The sequence below is a fragment of the Symsagittifera roscoffensis genome, chromosome 3 (genome assembly GCF_963678635.1).
Source record: "Symsagittifera roscoffensis chromosome 3, txSymRosc1.1, whole genome shotgun sequence".
In the NCBI taxonomy this organism is placed as follows: domain Eukaryota; kingdom Metazoa; phylum Xenacoelomorpha; order Acoela; family Convolutidae; genus Symsagittifera; species Symsagittifera roscoffensis.
In genome coordinates, this window is record NC_087064.1 from 44,057,360 (window position 1) to 44,075,943 (window position 18,584).

Below are 18,584 nucleotides of genomic sequence, written 5' to 3' on the forward strand. Positions count from 1 at the left end.
TTTTAGCAATTCAACAGATAGCTTTCTCGTATTTTTTGATTGAACTCTGCTAAAGCTGTAAGCAAATTTCGTCTGTTTTTTTTGTAACCAACTTTTGAAAAACGTAATTCTAATTTCAATTTTAATTCTCTTTGTCCGGATAACGATATAATGACTTGGTGTGTAATCGTACTGCTTTTTAGCTTAAATTACTTTTCTGACATTTTTTTGAGAGGTGAGAGGGGTAGCTACGCGCTCATTTGTCAATCAAAAGTTCAGAAGTTGAGTCCCACCATGGTCCGTTCTCGCTGCTTGAAGATGAGCTAACATTACCCAGACAGAAAATTAACCAAACAGTTACATGTGATTCTGAACCAGAGGCCAAAACAGCTTATTATCTCGCTTGTTGGTGCTTTCCCTCATGAATAAATTGTTTCATCTGTGTTCCGTGAAAATTGATTTAAAAAATGAACAGAATAAAAACTATTATTTTGTGTCTTTCGAAATCATGAATTTCAGGGGACCGGTCAATTAGCATGTGTATCAATTAGTAAGCCCACAAAAAATGTAGTTCGAAGATTTGCTTCTACAAAATTTGTTTATTCAAGTTTGCAATTTTGAACAGCGCGCACCCAGTCGAATTTTTAACGAAGGCATATTGTTGAAGGCATTTGTATCGGATGATGCTCATAAATAGACTTTGAAATCATAGGGATACAATTTACGGGCGGCAAAAAAGCCACGAACTTTGAGTCGGCCCCTGTTGAGCCGAAAACAAAACTTTTGACCTAAAAAATTTCGGGTTATGAGAAAACTACGACTAAAACCACAAACTCGAAAAAAAAAATTTCAAGAAATGTCTTCGAAAAAATAATTACTACCTGAAGGAACTTAACCTTAGGGTCTGCGAAAAAATAATTACTACCTGAAAGAACTTAAATTTTATTTAAATTTTCAAGAAATTTAGCTTGTCAGCAGTCGTGAAATTTGCCACTCCTATTAAAAAGCACCTTTCCCTTTCTGTGAACAAAGTTGTTTACGGCAAAAAAGCTAGTATTACCCAGTTGCAATACCCTTGCTGATGGAATGGGTAATAGGCGAAAACAAAATTTTGGGTCCCCTTACAAATCAAGTATTTTTCGTAAGCTTTTGAAATTCTAGGCTAAATTGGTTTTCGTTTGAAAACGCACGCAAATCACATGCTAATATGCACACATGCTAATCGCTACATCCCTGTAATTTTATCTCATCATATTTATTCTCAACCGCTATAAGCATTTAAAAAAATATCCACCAACTATCACTGTCAGCAAATTTTTTGACAAAAAAAAACAAATTTGATAGCTGGTTTGTTGAAAATGAAACAAGCTTTAATGCACCTTGATTTTGTCGTTTGTCGTACAATTTTACATAAAACGGTTCTACTCAGTTTTTCATCAAACAAAACTATTTGCATAAACTTAAATTAGACGCACACAGGAGGCTTCCATTAAAAGTTGTTTGTGCTCTTCCTTACAGTCGAACTTTCAAGATAACATGAGCATTAATGGCTTTTCTCAAAATTGGCAAAGCCCGCTGAGCAGAAAAAAGGCGAAAGTCCGCTAAATTAGAAGCAAATTTACATCATCCAGAAAGGATAAGAAAAACATAATAAAAATGCATTATTAGATGAAATCTGGCGCAACAATTTAATCAGTTTTTTCTAAAACAGCTTTATTGACCATAAAAGATTATCCGCAGGACTAGGGCCGTTTTTCTGTTGAACATTTTCCGCAAAATTTGTCTACTTGCATAGTAAAAAGAATTGAGCTAGAACATCAGCTCTTACATAGTTTAACAGACACTCAAAAATTATTTTCGTAAGCTTTCGAAATTCTAGGCTAAATTGGTTTTCGTTTGAAAGCGCGCGCAAATCACATGCTAATATGCACACATGCTAATCGCTACACCCCCGTAATTTTATCTATCATATTTATTCTCAACCGAATAGACACTCAAAAATGTAGAAGTAGATAAAATCTGAACAAACCAAATTTTCACACGTTTTTCTCGAATGATGTCCAAAAACCACTATTAAATTATTTGAGATCATTTTCGAGCAGCAACTAAGGCGACAAATTTTGGATCGATTACCGTTGAGCCGAAAATCTTTAATTTTTTTCAACCTATCCTTCTTAAAACACATTAAAGCATTATAGAATTTTGCACTCAAAACAACGAGACACAAGTTGACTAAACCGATATAAGATTAGCCGAAACTGTTTCATCGCAACAAGTATTCAAAATCAAAGTTGGTAAATCTACAAATTACCGAGCTATCCAGTATAGTAAAAACAGTTTGAATCAAAATAAACGCCAATGCTTTGGAAAAAAAGCCAAAAAAACCGTCTCAAAAATATGACGACTAACTAAAAAAAACTTAAAATGAGCCAGCGGAAAATAGAACGAAAAAAAAACGAATCCGGAAAAATAATATGGATAATGATAGAAAAATTAATTACTGTCTAAAATAAATTCCACCTATATGCTAACTAAAGGAGGGTAGTTTGATTTGATGTTTCAAGAATTTTTGCAAAAGCGGAGCTCGGCGATACAAAATGTCTACCAATTTCAACACTAAAAAATGAAGATTAACAAAAGTTCAAACCAGTGAAAACAGGAAAAAAGATATTAGAACTTAGCTTTCATTACCAAAACTGTTTGAAAAATTTTAAACAGGTGAAGCTGCGATTCGCAAACACAAGCGAGGAAAATAGCTCAAAACAGGCAAAACAAAGTGAAATAAAGAAAAGAATAAAAAGACCATGAACTTTTTTGAGATTAGGAGTATCAGTTTCTCACATCTGGTAAACGGCCACTTGTATACTTACTAACACTAGCCACCAATAAAGCAGCTACAGTTTCTATCAGATTACAATGTTATGCAGCAAAAATTCGACCAAAAAAAACTATTTAAATGTTCCGGATTTGAATTTCCGACCTCTTGATTAGGAGTATTAGGTCCTCGCATCTTCGCCACGGTTGCTTGGAAGTAAGCTAGTGGCCCAGCCAATGCCACAGCTACCTTTTCTAGTATTTTTAATATATTATACTGATAAAAAATGCGATATTTTTGAAATTTCAAAAAAATGGATTTTACGCTAAAACCTCGTGTTTCTCTGCTTATGTAGTGGATAAGCCACTTATTGAAAGGAGAAAACTACTAATCGCTCTTTCAATTGAAGTCTTTATCTCAGATTTATCTCGGGAAGTTTTCAACAAAAATGAAAAAGATTCCAAAACTCGATCAAAAGTTTGACTTTTCCTAATATAAATACTTTTCTCTACTGAAGCGTGCTACTAAATAGATTGGACCCAAAACAGCAGATTTTACAGAGTGACGAAATTTCTTTCAAACAGGTAAGAATTTCAAAACGAATATTTCCGATGTCAATATCAGCTTTTCTACACCAAAACAAAAATAGGATAAACAGAAAACGCAGGGAAAATCTTAGCACCATGTTAGTTTTAAAAATTATCAACCTCAAAATCAGCAGGTTAGTTTTTGAAAAAAAAACTTTCCAAAAAAACGGGCAGCATTTCAGAAATTGGACATTTTTCCAGATATAATTTTTAAAAACGGAGAGCATAGGCACTTGCACAAAAAAACTCTCATCTGGTTTCACTCTCATCCCTGATTTATTTTTCGGTTAAATTTTTATCTCTGATTTTGCTCTTGCACAAATAGGCACTTGCACAAATAAAACTCGCATCCCTGATTTATTTTTCTGTTAAATTTTTATCTCTGAGATATTTTGAGAATTTTTTTAAATTAACTAAAGTTTTCAACTTGAAAAGCGGTACAATAGTTTTTGAGAAAAGGTGAAATTTCTGCAGAAGTGTAATAATTTTCCAAAGCGTTGCAAAAAAACAACGAAAAACAACAAATGCCATATATTTTCATAGTGCATGATTGTTCAAACAGGGTCTAGCACTAGCCAAAAATAAAGCAGCAACATAAGCCATTAAATTTTTTATGCTTAAATAAGCTCAGATATGAGTAAACTGAAACATACCAAAAGTGCCACCAATTGAGTACTTTTCTTTGGGAATTAGGTAAGAAAAAAATATCTTCGTAATAATACACTACGCTTCGAAGGTGTGTTAGAAAAAATTAAAAATTAAAAAAGAAAATCAGCAAAACTGAAATTAATGGTAAATTGTTTCCTAGAGCTAACTAAAGATGATTATAAAATTTTTAAACCTGCTTTCGAAAAAAATCGGTTAAAATTGTTTTTATGTTATAAATATCAAAAATACCAGATTACTTGATTATATGACACTCACTTTCCCAAGGTTCTAACACTGCGGTGAAGCTGCGCTACAATCTCACACGCAGAAAATGGCATAAGGAGCTTCAAAAGTGCAAGAACGTACCCAAAAACGGTTCAAAAACTAAAACTAACAATGATCCAACTATGGGATTCATACTTCGGACCTCAGGATTATGAGGCAGTTGTCTTCCTGCCTGCAACAACTGTTCCAGCTGCATCTTAGAGCTTACACTATCTAATAGTAACTGCCAGGCGCTCAATAGAAGCGGATAAAACAGGCTTTAAGTCCATTGCCAATAAAATGCACATTTGAGCACAAATTCGCAATTCCGCGTGCACACAACGGACTGCTGTATTTGTATTGAAACACTGTTGATATAATCCCATGTATCAAATAAAGGTACGATCCATTATTTTTGATCGCAAATGCAACAATGTAGCTGGCTCTTGAGTGAACAAATGTATTTAATGTTCAGGTGTGAGGTTGATTTTCAGAACGGAATTATACTTGGAATAGTCAAATTGAGCTTTGATCATTAATTAATTAATCTTGAAAATTACTCTTTGATTCAGTTTAGAAAGATAAGAATTGGAAGCTAAGTTTCCCAAGATTTTGAAACGGTTCAATTAGTACAGGATTAACAGCTGTTTCAGAATTTTAACATCTTGAAACAGCAAAAAATATATAGTTTCAGGTCCAGGTTTTGATTGCCGGGGTGTCTGAGTGTCAAAATAATAATAAATTATTTCATTGATGCTTATTTATGGTTGATTTGGTGTACTCAATTTGCAAGTGCAACCAAATGTTGCTACAATGGGAAAGCAATTTCTGATTCGGATAAAACCATGAAAGTAATATTCCCCAACTTTTTTACTTGTAAGTGTAATTTAACTGGAAATTAATGATATGGAAGGTGGTGATGTAAAACAAGTTCTAATCAAACTCAACTGATTGAAGTAGATTAAAATAAAATATTTTTTCGATCTCACGTGACGAGACAGCATTTCCAGAAATTTTTGTTTCTTGTCATGTTTTGTAGCTGGCATTCTACAATAATTCTACCAAAAAAAAAGATTCACTTCGATAAGCTGAAAGGTCATCGAGCTATTTTTCAGGAATTTTTTGAACTACACACAGGGTCTGCCTAAAACGCAAACAAATCTAACATAAGAAAAGGGTGTCATATGCACAAACCTACTGCAGCTTTTATACCCACTGCTTGACTACGGTGCGTAAACTGAATCGAGATTCGAATTCTTGCGTAAGAAAATAAGGCGAGTTAAATAAATGAGATGAATTCATTCCACTAAACTTTCGTCTGACGGTTTTCAGATCTGAGCTCGAAAGTATATGAGTGTCAGAAACTCATAATAACTAGTACTTATCTGATTAAGTTTAATAAGTACGTATTTATATCAGACTTCTATAATTTATGTATCTATACCAACTGGTTATCATAACTAGCATCAATAGATTAAGTAATTATTACACTATGGTTTTATATTCATGTTTTAGTGGGCATGACACCTATTCCATTTTATGGGTTTCCTTCTTATATCCAACCGAATAACACTTCCCCTTTTTTGATATGGCAAATATCTCTTGGTTTCTCATTTCCTCCGTGCTGACTTTTAGTAACATCTTTGGTATCAGACTTAATGACAATTGTTTGTTTTGCGGGTTGTTGTCCTCTCGTTCATTGAGTTTTTTTATTGGCGATATTGACTGTAAAATACTCATTGCCGTCTCGAAATTCTTTAAGAACGCGGCGTCCGGATGTTTGTTCGTGATGGTCGGTCAATGACGTAGCGTGAACTGATCGCCCTGTCTGGTCCCGCCAGTGGACTTAGGGTCGCAGATATCGCGTTGTGACTCTCCTGTGCGTTTGTGTCTTCCGGCTCGTAGTCTTTTTGTTCGCTTGCCGCTCTAATGTGTTCCGGTGATTGTGTGTCCAACTGGATTTCCCTACAATCGACTGATGAGAGCGAAATATCCTCCTGTGGTTCTTCTCTTGAGGTGGAAGCTGTGGCTTCGGCTTGTATTGATGCTGGCACTATTTGTACTTGGCAGACCACGTTTTTACTTCTGACCCCTGTTCCTCGATTTTGTTGATCAGTATTGCATTCCCGAATTTCCCGGCTAGGGTACTTGTACGCGCCCTAGTAGAGCGGCGATATTCTTGTTTGAACTCCACCGGCATGCGTTTGGTATCAAGTGTCTTTGCGGCTGGTTTTTTCGGTGATGGCAGTTTGCGGGTCAGTTCTTGTCAGATGAGAGGGAAATAGAGGTATCACATTCGAATTGGATATCTTCTTTTGCCATTTCTCTTTTTTGTAGGACTACGTTTGCCAGTTGGTTTATATGGAAGATTGGTTTTCCTCGGCTCGTCTTTCCTTGTTGTTTGTCTAGCTCTGGAATTGGCAGCTTTGAAAAGTCTTTCCGGTCCCATTGCCCATCGGTTTAGAGATTGTGCTAGGATCGACTCAATATTCTGCGGTAGATTTTTTAGGGCTGACTTTTTTCGTTTGGAGTTTTTCGGGTTCTGTCTGGTTTGTAGATTTTTTTGGGCTGGCTTGTTTTTTATGTTTTTAGGTTGTGCTTGGCTGGTGGACTGTCCAGGTTTTATAGCTTCTCGTTCCGATTGTGTCTTGTCTTTTACCAGAGAAACACGAGGTTTTGTTCATGGTAAGTGTTTATACGCAGCAAAAAACTTTAGAGCCGCCGATCTACATTTTCCTTATACGCGTGGATCCGGTACAAAAGCGCGACCATCGTGTTTAATTACCCGTGGTTGTTTCCCGTTCTCACGAATCAAAGCTGTGTGGGATGAATAATTAACTATAGAGCCATTTTCCATTATTTTAAATTGCGGTCCAAAAACCCCTGGTTTTTTGACTTTCCGTCCGAGGTAACAGTTTTCCGGGCTACCTGTTTAATTTTTAGTCCAAGTTTTACGTTGATCGTGGACTGTGGGCCTTTAACAAGATCTTTGAGGAACTCTAGTGGTGCCCTTTCGATATTCTGTTTTTCCTGATTTGTGAGAGTACGAATTGGTTTTCTTGTTCTTATAAACGATATATCGTTTTTTGCGTTTTTTTTTACCAACTCGCGTCTTACACTTATCATATCATATGGTTTATTAGATAAAGGTAAGTGCGCACCTATTGGAAACTTCTCCATTACTTGACGGTCAAATTCTTCGTCGCTAGTATCCCAATTGCTGTCGCCGACTGGGGGCGTTGTGGCCTATCTGTAGCCTTCTTTTTCGTTCCTGGTTCTCTGAGTGTTGTATTTTCCCTTGACATGGTCGTCGCTTCTGCTCGTCCTAATGCTTCTGTATGCCGTGATGCTGTTGGTTCGGGGTTGAAAATCGGCTCTGGAAGATGTTGATGCTGAGGGTAGGTGACTTCTAATTCACCTTCACTATTGGCCTCGCGGTTCCACATCGCCTCAGCTGTTAGGGCTGGTTTTGTGAGTAATCTTTGGTTCGTGTTTTAACAAGATAAATTTGACGATTTAGGCATTGTGGCAATATTGCTTAACGGCGTGACGCTTTATTGAGTTTATTGAGTTCGGCCATATCAGAGGCCAAATTGTAGTGTTTGTTTCTACTATCAATTTTCATAACCGAGAGTCGCGTTTTAAGTGTTCTTATCAATCTTTCAACCATGCGCATAGAGCAATGATCGTCCACTGGCGCAAATATCAGTTTATTATTATTGCTTTTGCAAAATAGCACAAATTTTTTCGCCCTAAGCCCCTGTGTTTGATCACAGCAAAGGTTCCTTGGGACCCCGCGGTTAACAATCTGTGTTTGCATTAACCAAATTATTGTGTCCGCCTTAACATTTTGTTACTACTTTTGCTGACGGAAATCTAGAAAATCGATCGACACCTACCAGTATATAATCTTCCTTATTGTTTTCGTCTGGTAGCGGTCCGGAAAAATCCAAATGGATTTCTCCGTTGGGTTCTACTACAGCGTCTAACGCCATGAAATGTTGTTTTCCTGACCTGACCTTAAGGTTTTTACCTTATTGGCGGCATTCCTTGTAGTTTTGAGCCGCGGCAACGATATCGCTCGCGATGTATGTACGGATACCACACGTTTTTGGCCTCTTCGAGCATACCGCCTTGTCCCGGATGTGAGCGAATCCTCAAGGATTTGGCGAAGTTGTTTTGGTATGACTGCCCTGACGTCAGATAGCAGTATGCCGTCTCTCACCGATTGTCTGTCTCTGACGTTATTGAAGTGGTTGTTAGTTCCGGTCCCTCTTGGTGGCGGCCGCGATGAAGTCTGTCGAATAGTTTCCTTATATTTTTCTGTACTTGGGCACACCCTCTTTTTCTGCCGTGGTTGTAACTAGGCAGTTTTGAGAGGTCTCTTCTTGAATTGTTTGACACATCCTATCAGTTTTCTCATTGTCCACTCTCCTGAAGGTTCGGCTCTCATCAGATGGTATTACTTGGTGGGTCATATCGCTAAAGGTAAGGTCTTTGGGCTGCGGGTGTCTCGAAGTGTCGAATGATGCAATGTTATTCGGATGGAAGGATATAACAGTTGGTGTGCCGCTGTGGCATTTCCACAAGATTCTTCTAAATGGTGGTAATGACATACCGGAAGCTGTGTTTAATTGAATATCGAAATCGAACGACAGTAAACGGTCTATCTATCTATCTGGTAGGCCTACTTTGATAGATTTTACTGATTTTGTTGCATTGTAGGGCGCTGATTAGAGCTTGATGGTCAGTAATTAGTGTAAATCGTCTACCATCTAGGTAATATTTCAAGCGCCATATTGCCCAGACTGCCGCAAGGAGTTCTAAATCATTTACATCATACTTCTTTTCGCATGTATTGAGAAAACGTGAAGCATAAGCAATTGTAGCCCAACCATCCGGAGTTTCTTGTTCCAACGCACACCCAATACCGTCCCAACTCGCGTCGCAAACCACTCGCGTTTCTCGTCCGCTTACGGAGTGACAATTTTCCGTTTTATTATGAACTGCCTCTAGAATGCTATACCTTACCCAGTTGGTAATTTTTGCATCTGAAGAATTTGTATCATCCGAAAAAAAGGTTCACTGACTTACCAGCTGGTTTTTGTTGCGGTAGCTGCACTCCGATTAAAGGTAGGATGTTTCTTCCCAGGATGTTCGCTCGGTTGTCATCTACCACAATCAGTGAGACTGTATTGACTGTTCATCCCCCTGATTCAATAGGCGCAATGATTCTTCCAAACAACGGGATTTTGTATCCGTTGTAACAGACCATCCTATTCGCTTCGTCGTTATCATTGGTTTGTAATCGTTTGGCTGATTTTACGGTCGCTCTAATAAGAGTTGCCATTTTTTGATTGATGAACGACGTGGGCAACCCAGTATCCGAAGACGAGGTTGTTTGGTCCTGCTCGAACCCTCAATAAATGAACTTTTAAATTGGCCTCTCCCATTTGACCAACTGGTTTGCTTTCGAATCGGGTTTAATTCGTTGTCGAGTGATCCGGGTGGACGAGTTCCCAACCTGGAATAAGGTCGCCTGCCTGCAGGTACTCAACATAGGCTGCTACTTCTGTGTCTTGAGGAGATGGTTCAGATGTCAGATCAACTTGAATAACATTGAGGTTAGAGGATTTGCATAACCGTGCATAGTGGATATGTTTTGTACATTTGTTACATATTTTGTCTTTCGCAGGGCATTGTTGTTATTGCCCCGGGCCAAAAGAGTTGCCTTGTTGTTGTTGTTGTTGTCTTCCTCGTCCTCCCCGTGGCGGGTATCGATTATTGTTATTACCTCTCCTCTGGATGAATCCAACTGGTTGTTTTCATGGTTGCCATTTGGTTAGATGGTGCTGAGTCCTGCTTTCGAATACGTAATTGGTTGTCCAAACCCTTCGCTCTTCTAATTGCACATTCGAGTGCTTGTGCAGGCATTTTCGTTTCCGCTAAGAGGTCTTTCTGAACCTCGTCATTTGACATGTTTGCGGTAAACAGATCCCGGATAAATTCGGTCTCCAGTCCCCCGTCATTGCAATTAGCGCATTTCAAGTTCCCTTTTACCACAAGTTCCGTTAGGCTACAGTGATATTGCTCGCGTCTCTGTTTTCTCTTGTTTCCTTGTAAAGGCTTCATACATATCAATGGTAACGTTTTTTTCTTTTAGGAACAGTCTCCTCAGTCTCTCCCAGAAATCCCTGGTCGTAACTTCCTGGATCTTTAGATCCGGGTAGTATAGTGTTATTCTTCTTTGACCTTCCGCCCCCAAACAGATATATGTGTAGCTTCTGCATTTGATGTCTGCTTCTTCCCACGGGACGCCATCTACTGTTCGTCCGAGTCTGTCCAAATAAGCGCTTTGATTATCCCATATCACTCGCTTCTCTTGACTTAGATTGCGACCTCGTGCTTGTGTGTTTGTTTCCCCTCTATGGATAGTTCATACCCCGGTTCGTAGGGATTTCGTACAGGTGGGGGATTTTGCAATAGCTTTTGTAGGTTTATTCCATCCTTAGCTATAATGCCTAGGAATAATTGTTGGTTCCATTTGTCCCACTCGATCAATGGTTCCACCGAGGCTTTTTTCCAGAACGGAGTGATTTTTTGGTAACTGCTCGCTGCGCCATATTATACCCACGGTTTGACTATGGTGCGTAAACTGAATCTGGATTCGAATTCTTGCGTAAGAAAACAAGAAATCAACTTAAATTCATTCGTCTAAACTTTTGTCTGATGGTTTTCGGATCTGACCTCGAAAGCATGTGAGCGCCAGAAACTCATAATATTTGTTTTTAGAAAGGCCAAAGCTCTACACTTGATTTCCAAAAGTTCGTACTTTTATCTTCGAAAAAATATCCTAAAAAGGCTAAAAGCATACAAATGCGCTTTCAACATTTTAAAACATAACCAAGAGAAAGTTGGAAAAGAGTCGATGAACGCAAGAAAAAGAAACAAAACCGACTTGCTTTTGAAAAAATTCAGCTTTCGAATTTCCGAGAAAAAAAAGAGATGACAAAAAAGCTCTTTGAATTTCCAGAATACTTTATTATTGACACTTTTTTGATAGAGTTAAACCAATTTGAAAAAAAAAATGGATCAATAGGTAAAACTTTATTTCGCTGGGAAATCTGATAACTAAATTCCACACTCGTAATTAGAAATTATCACATTTATCATGACCTTTACACTTTCGATGTTCTATAGTGGAGTTTCCCTGTCTTTTAACAAAGGAAACGAACTGAACTTGAAAAAAATCGAAGGTCAAACCGCAAAAAGTAAATTTGAGCCTTAAAAATTTTTAGACTTTTCCTTAAATAAATCATTACGATCTATGTGAGAGTCTAGACTACATTCATCGACTCTTAATAACAAACTTTAGAATGAACAGTCGCTTCGTATGGTCAACAGAATCAATCTTTTGCCACAGAATTGGGACAACTTAAATATAAAAATCAACATATTGCTTCGCTATGCTGAAAATATGTTGAAGTTGCAGATGCGAAATCTTCTAAAACTGATATATGATGATTTGCAGTCCATGGTACCTTATTTATAAAAAAATAATAATAACAAAGTAATTCGCATCCGCAGAGAAGTTAGACAAATATTAGTTTTTTAACCAGGCGACATCATGACTTCTTTAACAAGTGTCGAGTGAAACGCCAACTCCTCGCAACTGACCAAGGATGCATTTCAAGTAATTTGGCAAATCTTGTACTAAGGAACTTCTGGCTCGACCTGTTAAGCTGGAATATGTCTCATCGACTGGAATGAGATTTGATTGAGCGGATCAATTGAGCAATCTCCTTTTTTTATAAAAAAAATTTTATCAAATTTTATTAAAAAAATTCGATTCTATAATTTTTTTTGTAAACTTTTGTTTGGGCGACCATTGCCTCATCAGAAAGCAAATGATCAGGGTTGATGCTCTAGCTTTGGATCTGGATATTAAACATTGCTCTCCGCAGCACCTTAATATTGTGTGCAAAACACTTTTCATCCTTTGAGGACAGAAAAAAGTAGCTTTATTTGCCTCAAATTTATTGATTCTTTTTCACTTTGATTGTAATTTTTGAGCTTTGATATTGTGATATTTTGGCCTTCCTCATTCGTTGGAGAATCTGTTTATGATTTCATATCATCTAAACTATTTTCAAGTGTTTATAAACATGTCTCAAGAACCTATTGAGCTTTATCCCCCCAGGACAGAGGCGAAGTTGTACTTTGCATACACAAGCAAAAATATGACCGATAACGATACTGGGAAAAACTGAATGAGGGGAACATTGAGCCAACAAAAATTCTTCATTGAGGCACGACAATTATGAGACTATAAAATTGCAAAGTGACGCATTAAGCCAATTATGACGCATTAGCAGCACTAGTCAATTTGAAAAAAAAAAATTACCAACTAATAAGCCTTAATTTATAGAGCGGATGGATTTTCACTAGCATACGAAAAAACTCAAAAAACATCCGACCCTGCCCAGTCTCCTTCCCTACCTCTACTCTACAGATCCATGATACCTTGAAGCTAAAAAGCTACTTGTATTATAATAGTCTGAATGATAAAAATGAACACTTTCAAAAATGAGCACTAATATTTGCGACTTAGGTTGGAAAAAAAGTTCAAACTGTAACACAAGCTTTGCTTGTAAAAAAAAGGATTAACATTTTGGTCTTCAAATGACACAAAACGAATTGACCTATCCGATTGACACTTTTTTGATAAAACTAGCACATTTTATAGAAAATCAATTTTTTATTCCACTGAATGGTAAGAACTTAATTCCACTTTCGAAACAAAATCAATCACGTTTTTTCACGCTATTTACACTGTTTTTCACAAGCGTATGTGGCTTTCTATTTAAGCAAACAAAACAATTAAACTTTAAAATATCAAAACAGCGAAAAATCGAATTGAACGTGAAGATATTTTGAGAATTTTCCTTAAAAAAACAACCTTACAAGCTTACAAGTGTCTTGTCTTCACAGAAAAATAATAATAACTCGGGGTTTCCACAAAAATTGGATTTGACTGTGAATGCTAGTTCTGTGAAACATTTAGTACAGAGGACACTAGCCAGAACACGACAAAAATCAGCTCTATAATTAGCAAATAGCGCATGACTAACAACTACGGTGCTTCAAATAGATCGCTGAACGTAAAAAGAGCTTCCTAAAACATGTATTAAAACAAAGACATTCAATGCAATCGTGAAGATAAGCTGAACTCATTTATCAAGGGTTTCCATTTCATCAAACGACGCTATATATCAAAGACCAAAATGATTTGCGCAGATTTGCTATCCTATATTTTCCAGCAACAGCATCCTAAAAAACAAAGAAATCAACACATATCGATTACTAAAAGGACTTGAGCAACGAACAGTACAACAGTACCCCCGCATTAGGGTTGAGAACTTGAGGTTCTGTTAGTTTTTTATCTAATTTTTTTGAAAAAATCATTAGAAACGCCATATCTCGATAACTAAAGAATTGAGCAGTCATACTTAGATCAAGATTTGCAACATCTGAGTATATCTAGACAGCAACCCACAGGGCTGAGAACTTCAAGTTCGATTAATATTTGTTTTACACTTACGTTTTTCGCAAAAAAAAACAAAAAATCACAAATACTCCATACCTGGAAAACAAAAGAACTTGAGCAATCATACTTGTACGCCAGACTTACGAACCCTGAGTGTATCCTGACAGTATCCCACTCAAGGGTAGAGAAATTCAAGTTCGGTTAGTTTTTTTTCATATTCAAGTTTTTCTAAAAAGAAAATTAAAAAATCATGAAAAACGCCATATGTCGAAAGCCATTAAGATTTTGGCAGTCAAACTTCGACGCCAGATTTACAAAAACCTGAATGTACCCTAACAGCACCACATTATAGGCTTGACAATATCAGGTTCGATTAGTTTTTTTTATATACATGTTTTTCGAAAAAAAAAAATTGGAAAAAAAATCATAAAAAACGCCAGATCTCGAAAACCAAACGAATTTGAGCTGTCATGCTTGGACGCCAGACTTGCAACCCCTGGAAGCACCCTGGCAGCAGCCCACAATAGGTTTAAGACCTTGAAATTTAGTTGAACTAGCGCTTCAATCGCACCACCGGTAAAACCATTAGAATTTGAGTAATCCTAGTTGGACGCTAGATTTGTAGCCCTCGAAGGTACACTGATTGCACCCCACTTTCGGGTTGAGAAATTCAAGTTCGGTTAGTTTTTTTATATCTTAATTTTTTGGAAAAAAAAGAAAAAATCATAAAAACGCAATTTCTCGAAAACCATGAGGATTTGAGCAGTCATACTTTGACGCTAGATTTGCAGCTCTGGAGTGTACCCCGATAAGATCCCACTATAGGGTTGAGAAAATCAAGTTCGGTTAGCTTTTTTATATCAAAGTTTTTTAAAAAAAAAAATGAAAAGTCATACAAAACGCCCTATATCGAAAACCATAAGGATTTGAGCAGTCAAACGCGGACGCGAGGTTTGCAGGCCTTAAGGGTACCCTGATAGCACCCCACTAGAGGGTTGAGAAACACAACTTTAGTTTTTTATATCTAGTTCTTTGAAAAAAAAAAGAAAAAATCATAAAAGACGCCATATCTCGAAAACCGTAAGGATTTGAGCAGTCATAAATGGACGATAGATTTGCAGTCAATGAGTGTGCCCTGATAGCACCCCACTATGGTGGTGCGAAACTCGGAACTATTTAAGTAAACTGTGAAACAAAAACTGTGATAGTTTTACGTTGCGAATAAAGGAAAAAATTTAAAGAGTTTAAGAAATTCGAGCTCCATCAGATTTTGAAACGTTGACTTGAGTTAACTTTTCAACCCTTGCATGTTTTGGCCTTTTAACAGACCAGCATAAAGACTTCTTAAACATGTGCTAAAAGAAATTTCTTAAGCGTTTTAATATATGATATAGCTTAAACGTGCAAAAAATAATACGTTGAAAACTTTAAACATGCAAAGATAGAGTTCTCTTAAACATGTCAACATAGGGACTTCTTAAACATGTTTCACATAGAACGCCAATTAAATAATAGATAGATAGATAGATAGATAGATAGATAGATTGATAGATAAAGTGTGAAACAAAAATTTGATAGTTTTATGTTGCGAATTTAGGAAAAAAAGTAGAGTTTAAGCATTTGCGCTCCAACAGATTTTTGAACGTCGACTTGGGTAAATATTCCAATGATTTGGCTCTTAACAGACCAATATAGCGACTTCTTAAACGTGTGCTAAAAGATATTTCTTAATTATTACAATATACGATATAGCTTAAACGTGCAATAATTCTTTCGTTAAGCATGCCAAAAAAACAACGTTGAAAAAGCTTAAACATGTCAACATAGGGACTTCTTAAACATGCGTCAAGTGAAACGCAAATTAAATAATGTAAGATAGATAGACAGATAGATAAGAAAAGTAGAAATAAGCCATAAAATTTGCGAAACTACGGCTACGTCTGAGATTCGAACCTGCGACCTAGAGATTAAGAGTCTCGCACACTAACCAATGATCTACGGAAGCTTACAGGTAACCAAATGTTAGCCACATATAAAGCAGAGAACAGATGCTAAGCAATTTCCAATGCTTCAGTGACATTTCCAAATAAGTGAACATTCTTATTTGCGAGTTAGGTTAGAAATAAAAGAAGGTTCGTAATAATACTCTAAGCTGAGCGCTAGAGTTATAAGCTAAAGCATGGCTGTCTGGTGGCTAAGGCAAGGTTTAAAAAAAATTATGGCTTCACTTCAGTTTTTGAAGTGGAATCTACTATTTGAGTTTTATTTTTTGTTTCTTCTGAATATAGGTTTGTTCTGCCATTGATACTTATGTCAACTTAACGAATGACGATTACCGAAAAAACGTCTTTGATTTGGCGGCAAATCTGGTCAATGTTGCCATCATTGTTAATTTCATTGAGTTCTTTATAGTGAGACTTAAATGAAATGAGAGGGAAAATCTTAAATTAAAGGATAGAAGAATAATTATGAAACAATTATTGACTGAGCGAAAAATTTTTGTACAAATAAATTTTGTGGTTTATGAAAATTCAGTATCACTATTTGGAATCACTATAATTCAGATATTTGAAACTCGTCTTTAAATTGTGACAGAAGTTCAAGGGCTGAAGTATCGCCATTTACTTCAACTCGTCCTTGGAAATAGAGAGAGGTTTTTGATATTTGGCCATTCAATAGCTTCAGTAAGTCGGAAATCCCGACTTTCACTTCCACGTCGCAACTCGCTCGCTCGTAGTAGCTCATCTCGTCATGTCCGTAAATTTTAACGCCTACGGGAGAGTTTTTACAATCTAGCACCAAAATTCGTGAACTGTCTAAGCAGTTGTCTGAAATAGTGCTTCCGGGAAACAGATGGAACATGAACTTTTTACCAATAGTCTCTGTCATTGAATAATCTAGAAGTTTCTCAATTTTGTCTTTGAAAGTTTGTATCAAGCTGCGCGATACTTCGATCTCAGTTTCCTCAATGCCATCTGATTGTGGCAAGTAAAAATCAGCCGCTGTAGATATAAGCCCTTCAAGTCCACCAAGTTGCCCAAAAATAGGTCCTAACTGCTCCTGGACATTTTGAACTGCCGTGGGCGGCGGAGTCAATTCGGTAATTTGAGAGAGCTCAACATTGTGTATAGACAGACCCCATTGCATAATCTCCTCCTGCAGTTCTTTTTTAATGAAAGCGTTTGGGTCTTTTTTGTTTCTGCGCAGCTTCTCCATGGAATAAAGGCTCACAACTTGGTACATGACTGACTGAGCAAGAGTCCGAATGGTGTGGTTGATGTTTTGCAAGGACAGAGTGGCCACAACTGCATCTTGAATGGAGTACATAATTGTGGCTCCAAGTGAAACTGATCCGCCATCTTGAAGCATAACAAGCATTGGTGGCACATGAAAAGCCTTCACTCGGAGATCTATCTTGTTTAGCTTATCCATTAATGGAATAACGAAAGTAATTCCTGGGCCCCGTACATCCCAAAACCTTCCAAGTCGGAAGTGAATCCCACGCTCCTGGTCACCAATTGATTTCACTGCAAATAGGAGCGAGAAAGGAGCTGTCAGCATGACAAGGAGAAACCCTATCGCAGTAAGAAAATATGTAACGACATAGTTTACGTCGTTTTTTTTACCTCGTTGCTCAGGCTCGTCACTTTCGACATTTATAAGTGTTGTATATTTAGAGCGATCCGGCATTACTCCACCTTTCGATTTCTTTAACTCAAATGACGGTTTATACTTGTTTATACTTTCAAACGAAAACGCCGAAGAGTAATCCATTTTAATCTGAAATTACAAAGTCACTTCAGACGGACCTTTGTAACGCGCAGTTCTAGACCCATGCATACCCTGACTTCGTGAATTCATCCAGTCAGAAACAAATTTGATTTAGAGCCTCTTTTTAGCGCCACGACAGCTCTACAGGACCGATCAGAAGCGACCAGGCGGTATGATCCTCACTCCATGGGCTGTCGGTAAGAAGCTCTTGTGTGACGTAACAGTATAGTAGATTCAAAGCGCAGGTCTTAGCACGGTAAATTTTGAGCAGGTCTTAACACACGGAGCAAGCTTTGTAAGTGTAACATTCGCGCGGAAGTACATATCGACGTACAATAATGCTAGGTTATAAAAACAACTGGCTAGCGTCTAAACACAGCTCTACATGCTTTTCACCGTCTCTGCCAAAGCCAGTTCTTTTGGTGGTCTTTCTAACATCGGGTCGACAAAAAAAGTTACTGTTTCCGGCTTCGATCAGAACGCTCTAATTAACTTAATTATATGCAAAATAGTGAACTCATGGCTGGTTCTCAGTATCCCCGAACCACGAGGTCACTCCTAAAAACAGGGCTACTAATTGTTTACTATATTAAACGTCTTAAATCAAGAAATAAAAGACAAACCTTTCATACCGTATTGTTACAGTAATGTAAATGAGCTCCTGCGTCAGTAGTATGCATGGTTATGGGACAAAATAAAGAACAATGTACCCAAGGTTACATCACACAGATCAACTCTCCCCCCGTGGGTGACACCAAGTACGTCTCACATGCTAAAAGAAGTACAAACATTAAAACGGCGTATTGATCGGCAAAACAACCCTACTTTAAACAAACCTACTTTAAGCCCTATCCTAAAACACAAAAAACTGGAAAAAAATCTTCAAATAGCATTGACTGAAGATCAAGCAATTTACGAAGAAACAGTAACAAGCATTAGACGATTCAGTGACCCACAAAAATACTTGAACAAA

General features: G+C 37.3%; 1 protein-coding gene across 1 annotated transcript; it reads right to left on the reverse strand.

Moving 5' to 3' along the window:
- Positions 1-16,393: 16,393 nt before the first annotated feature.
- LOC134841727 (stomatin-like protein 1) lies at positions 16,394-17,272 on the reverse strand. The gene has a single exon (XM_063857762.1). It carries the CDS (start codon positions 17,270-17,272, stop codon positions 16,394-16,396), a length of 879 nt encoding a protein of 292 aa, XP_063713832.1.
- Positions 17,273-18,584: the final 1,312 nt, after the last annotated feature.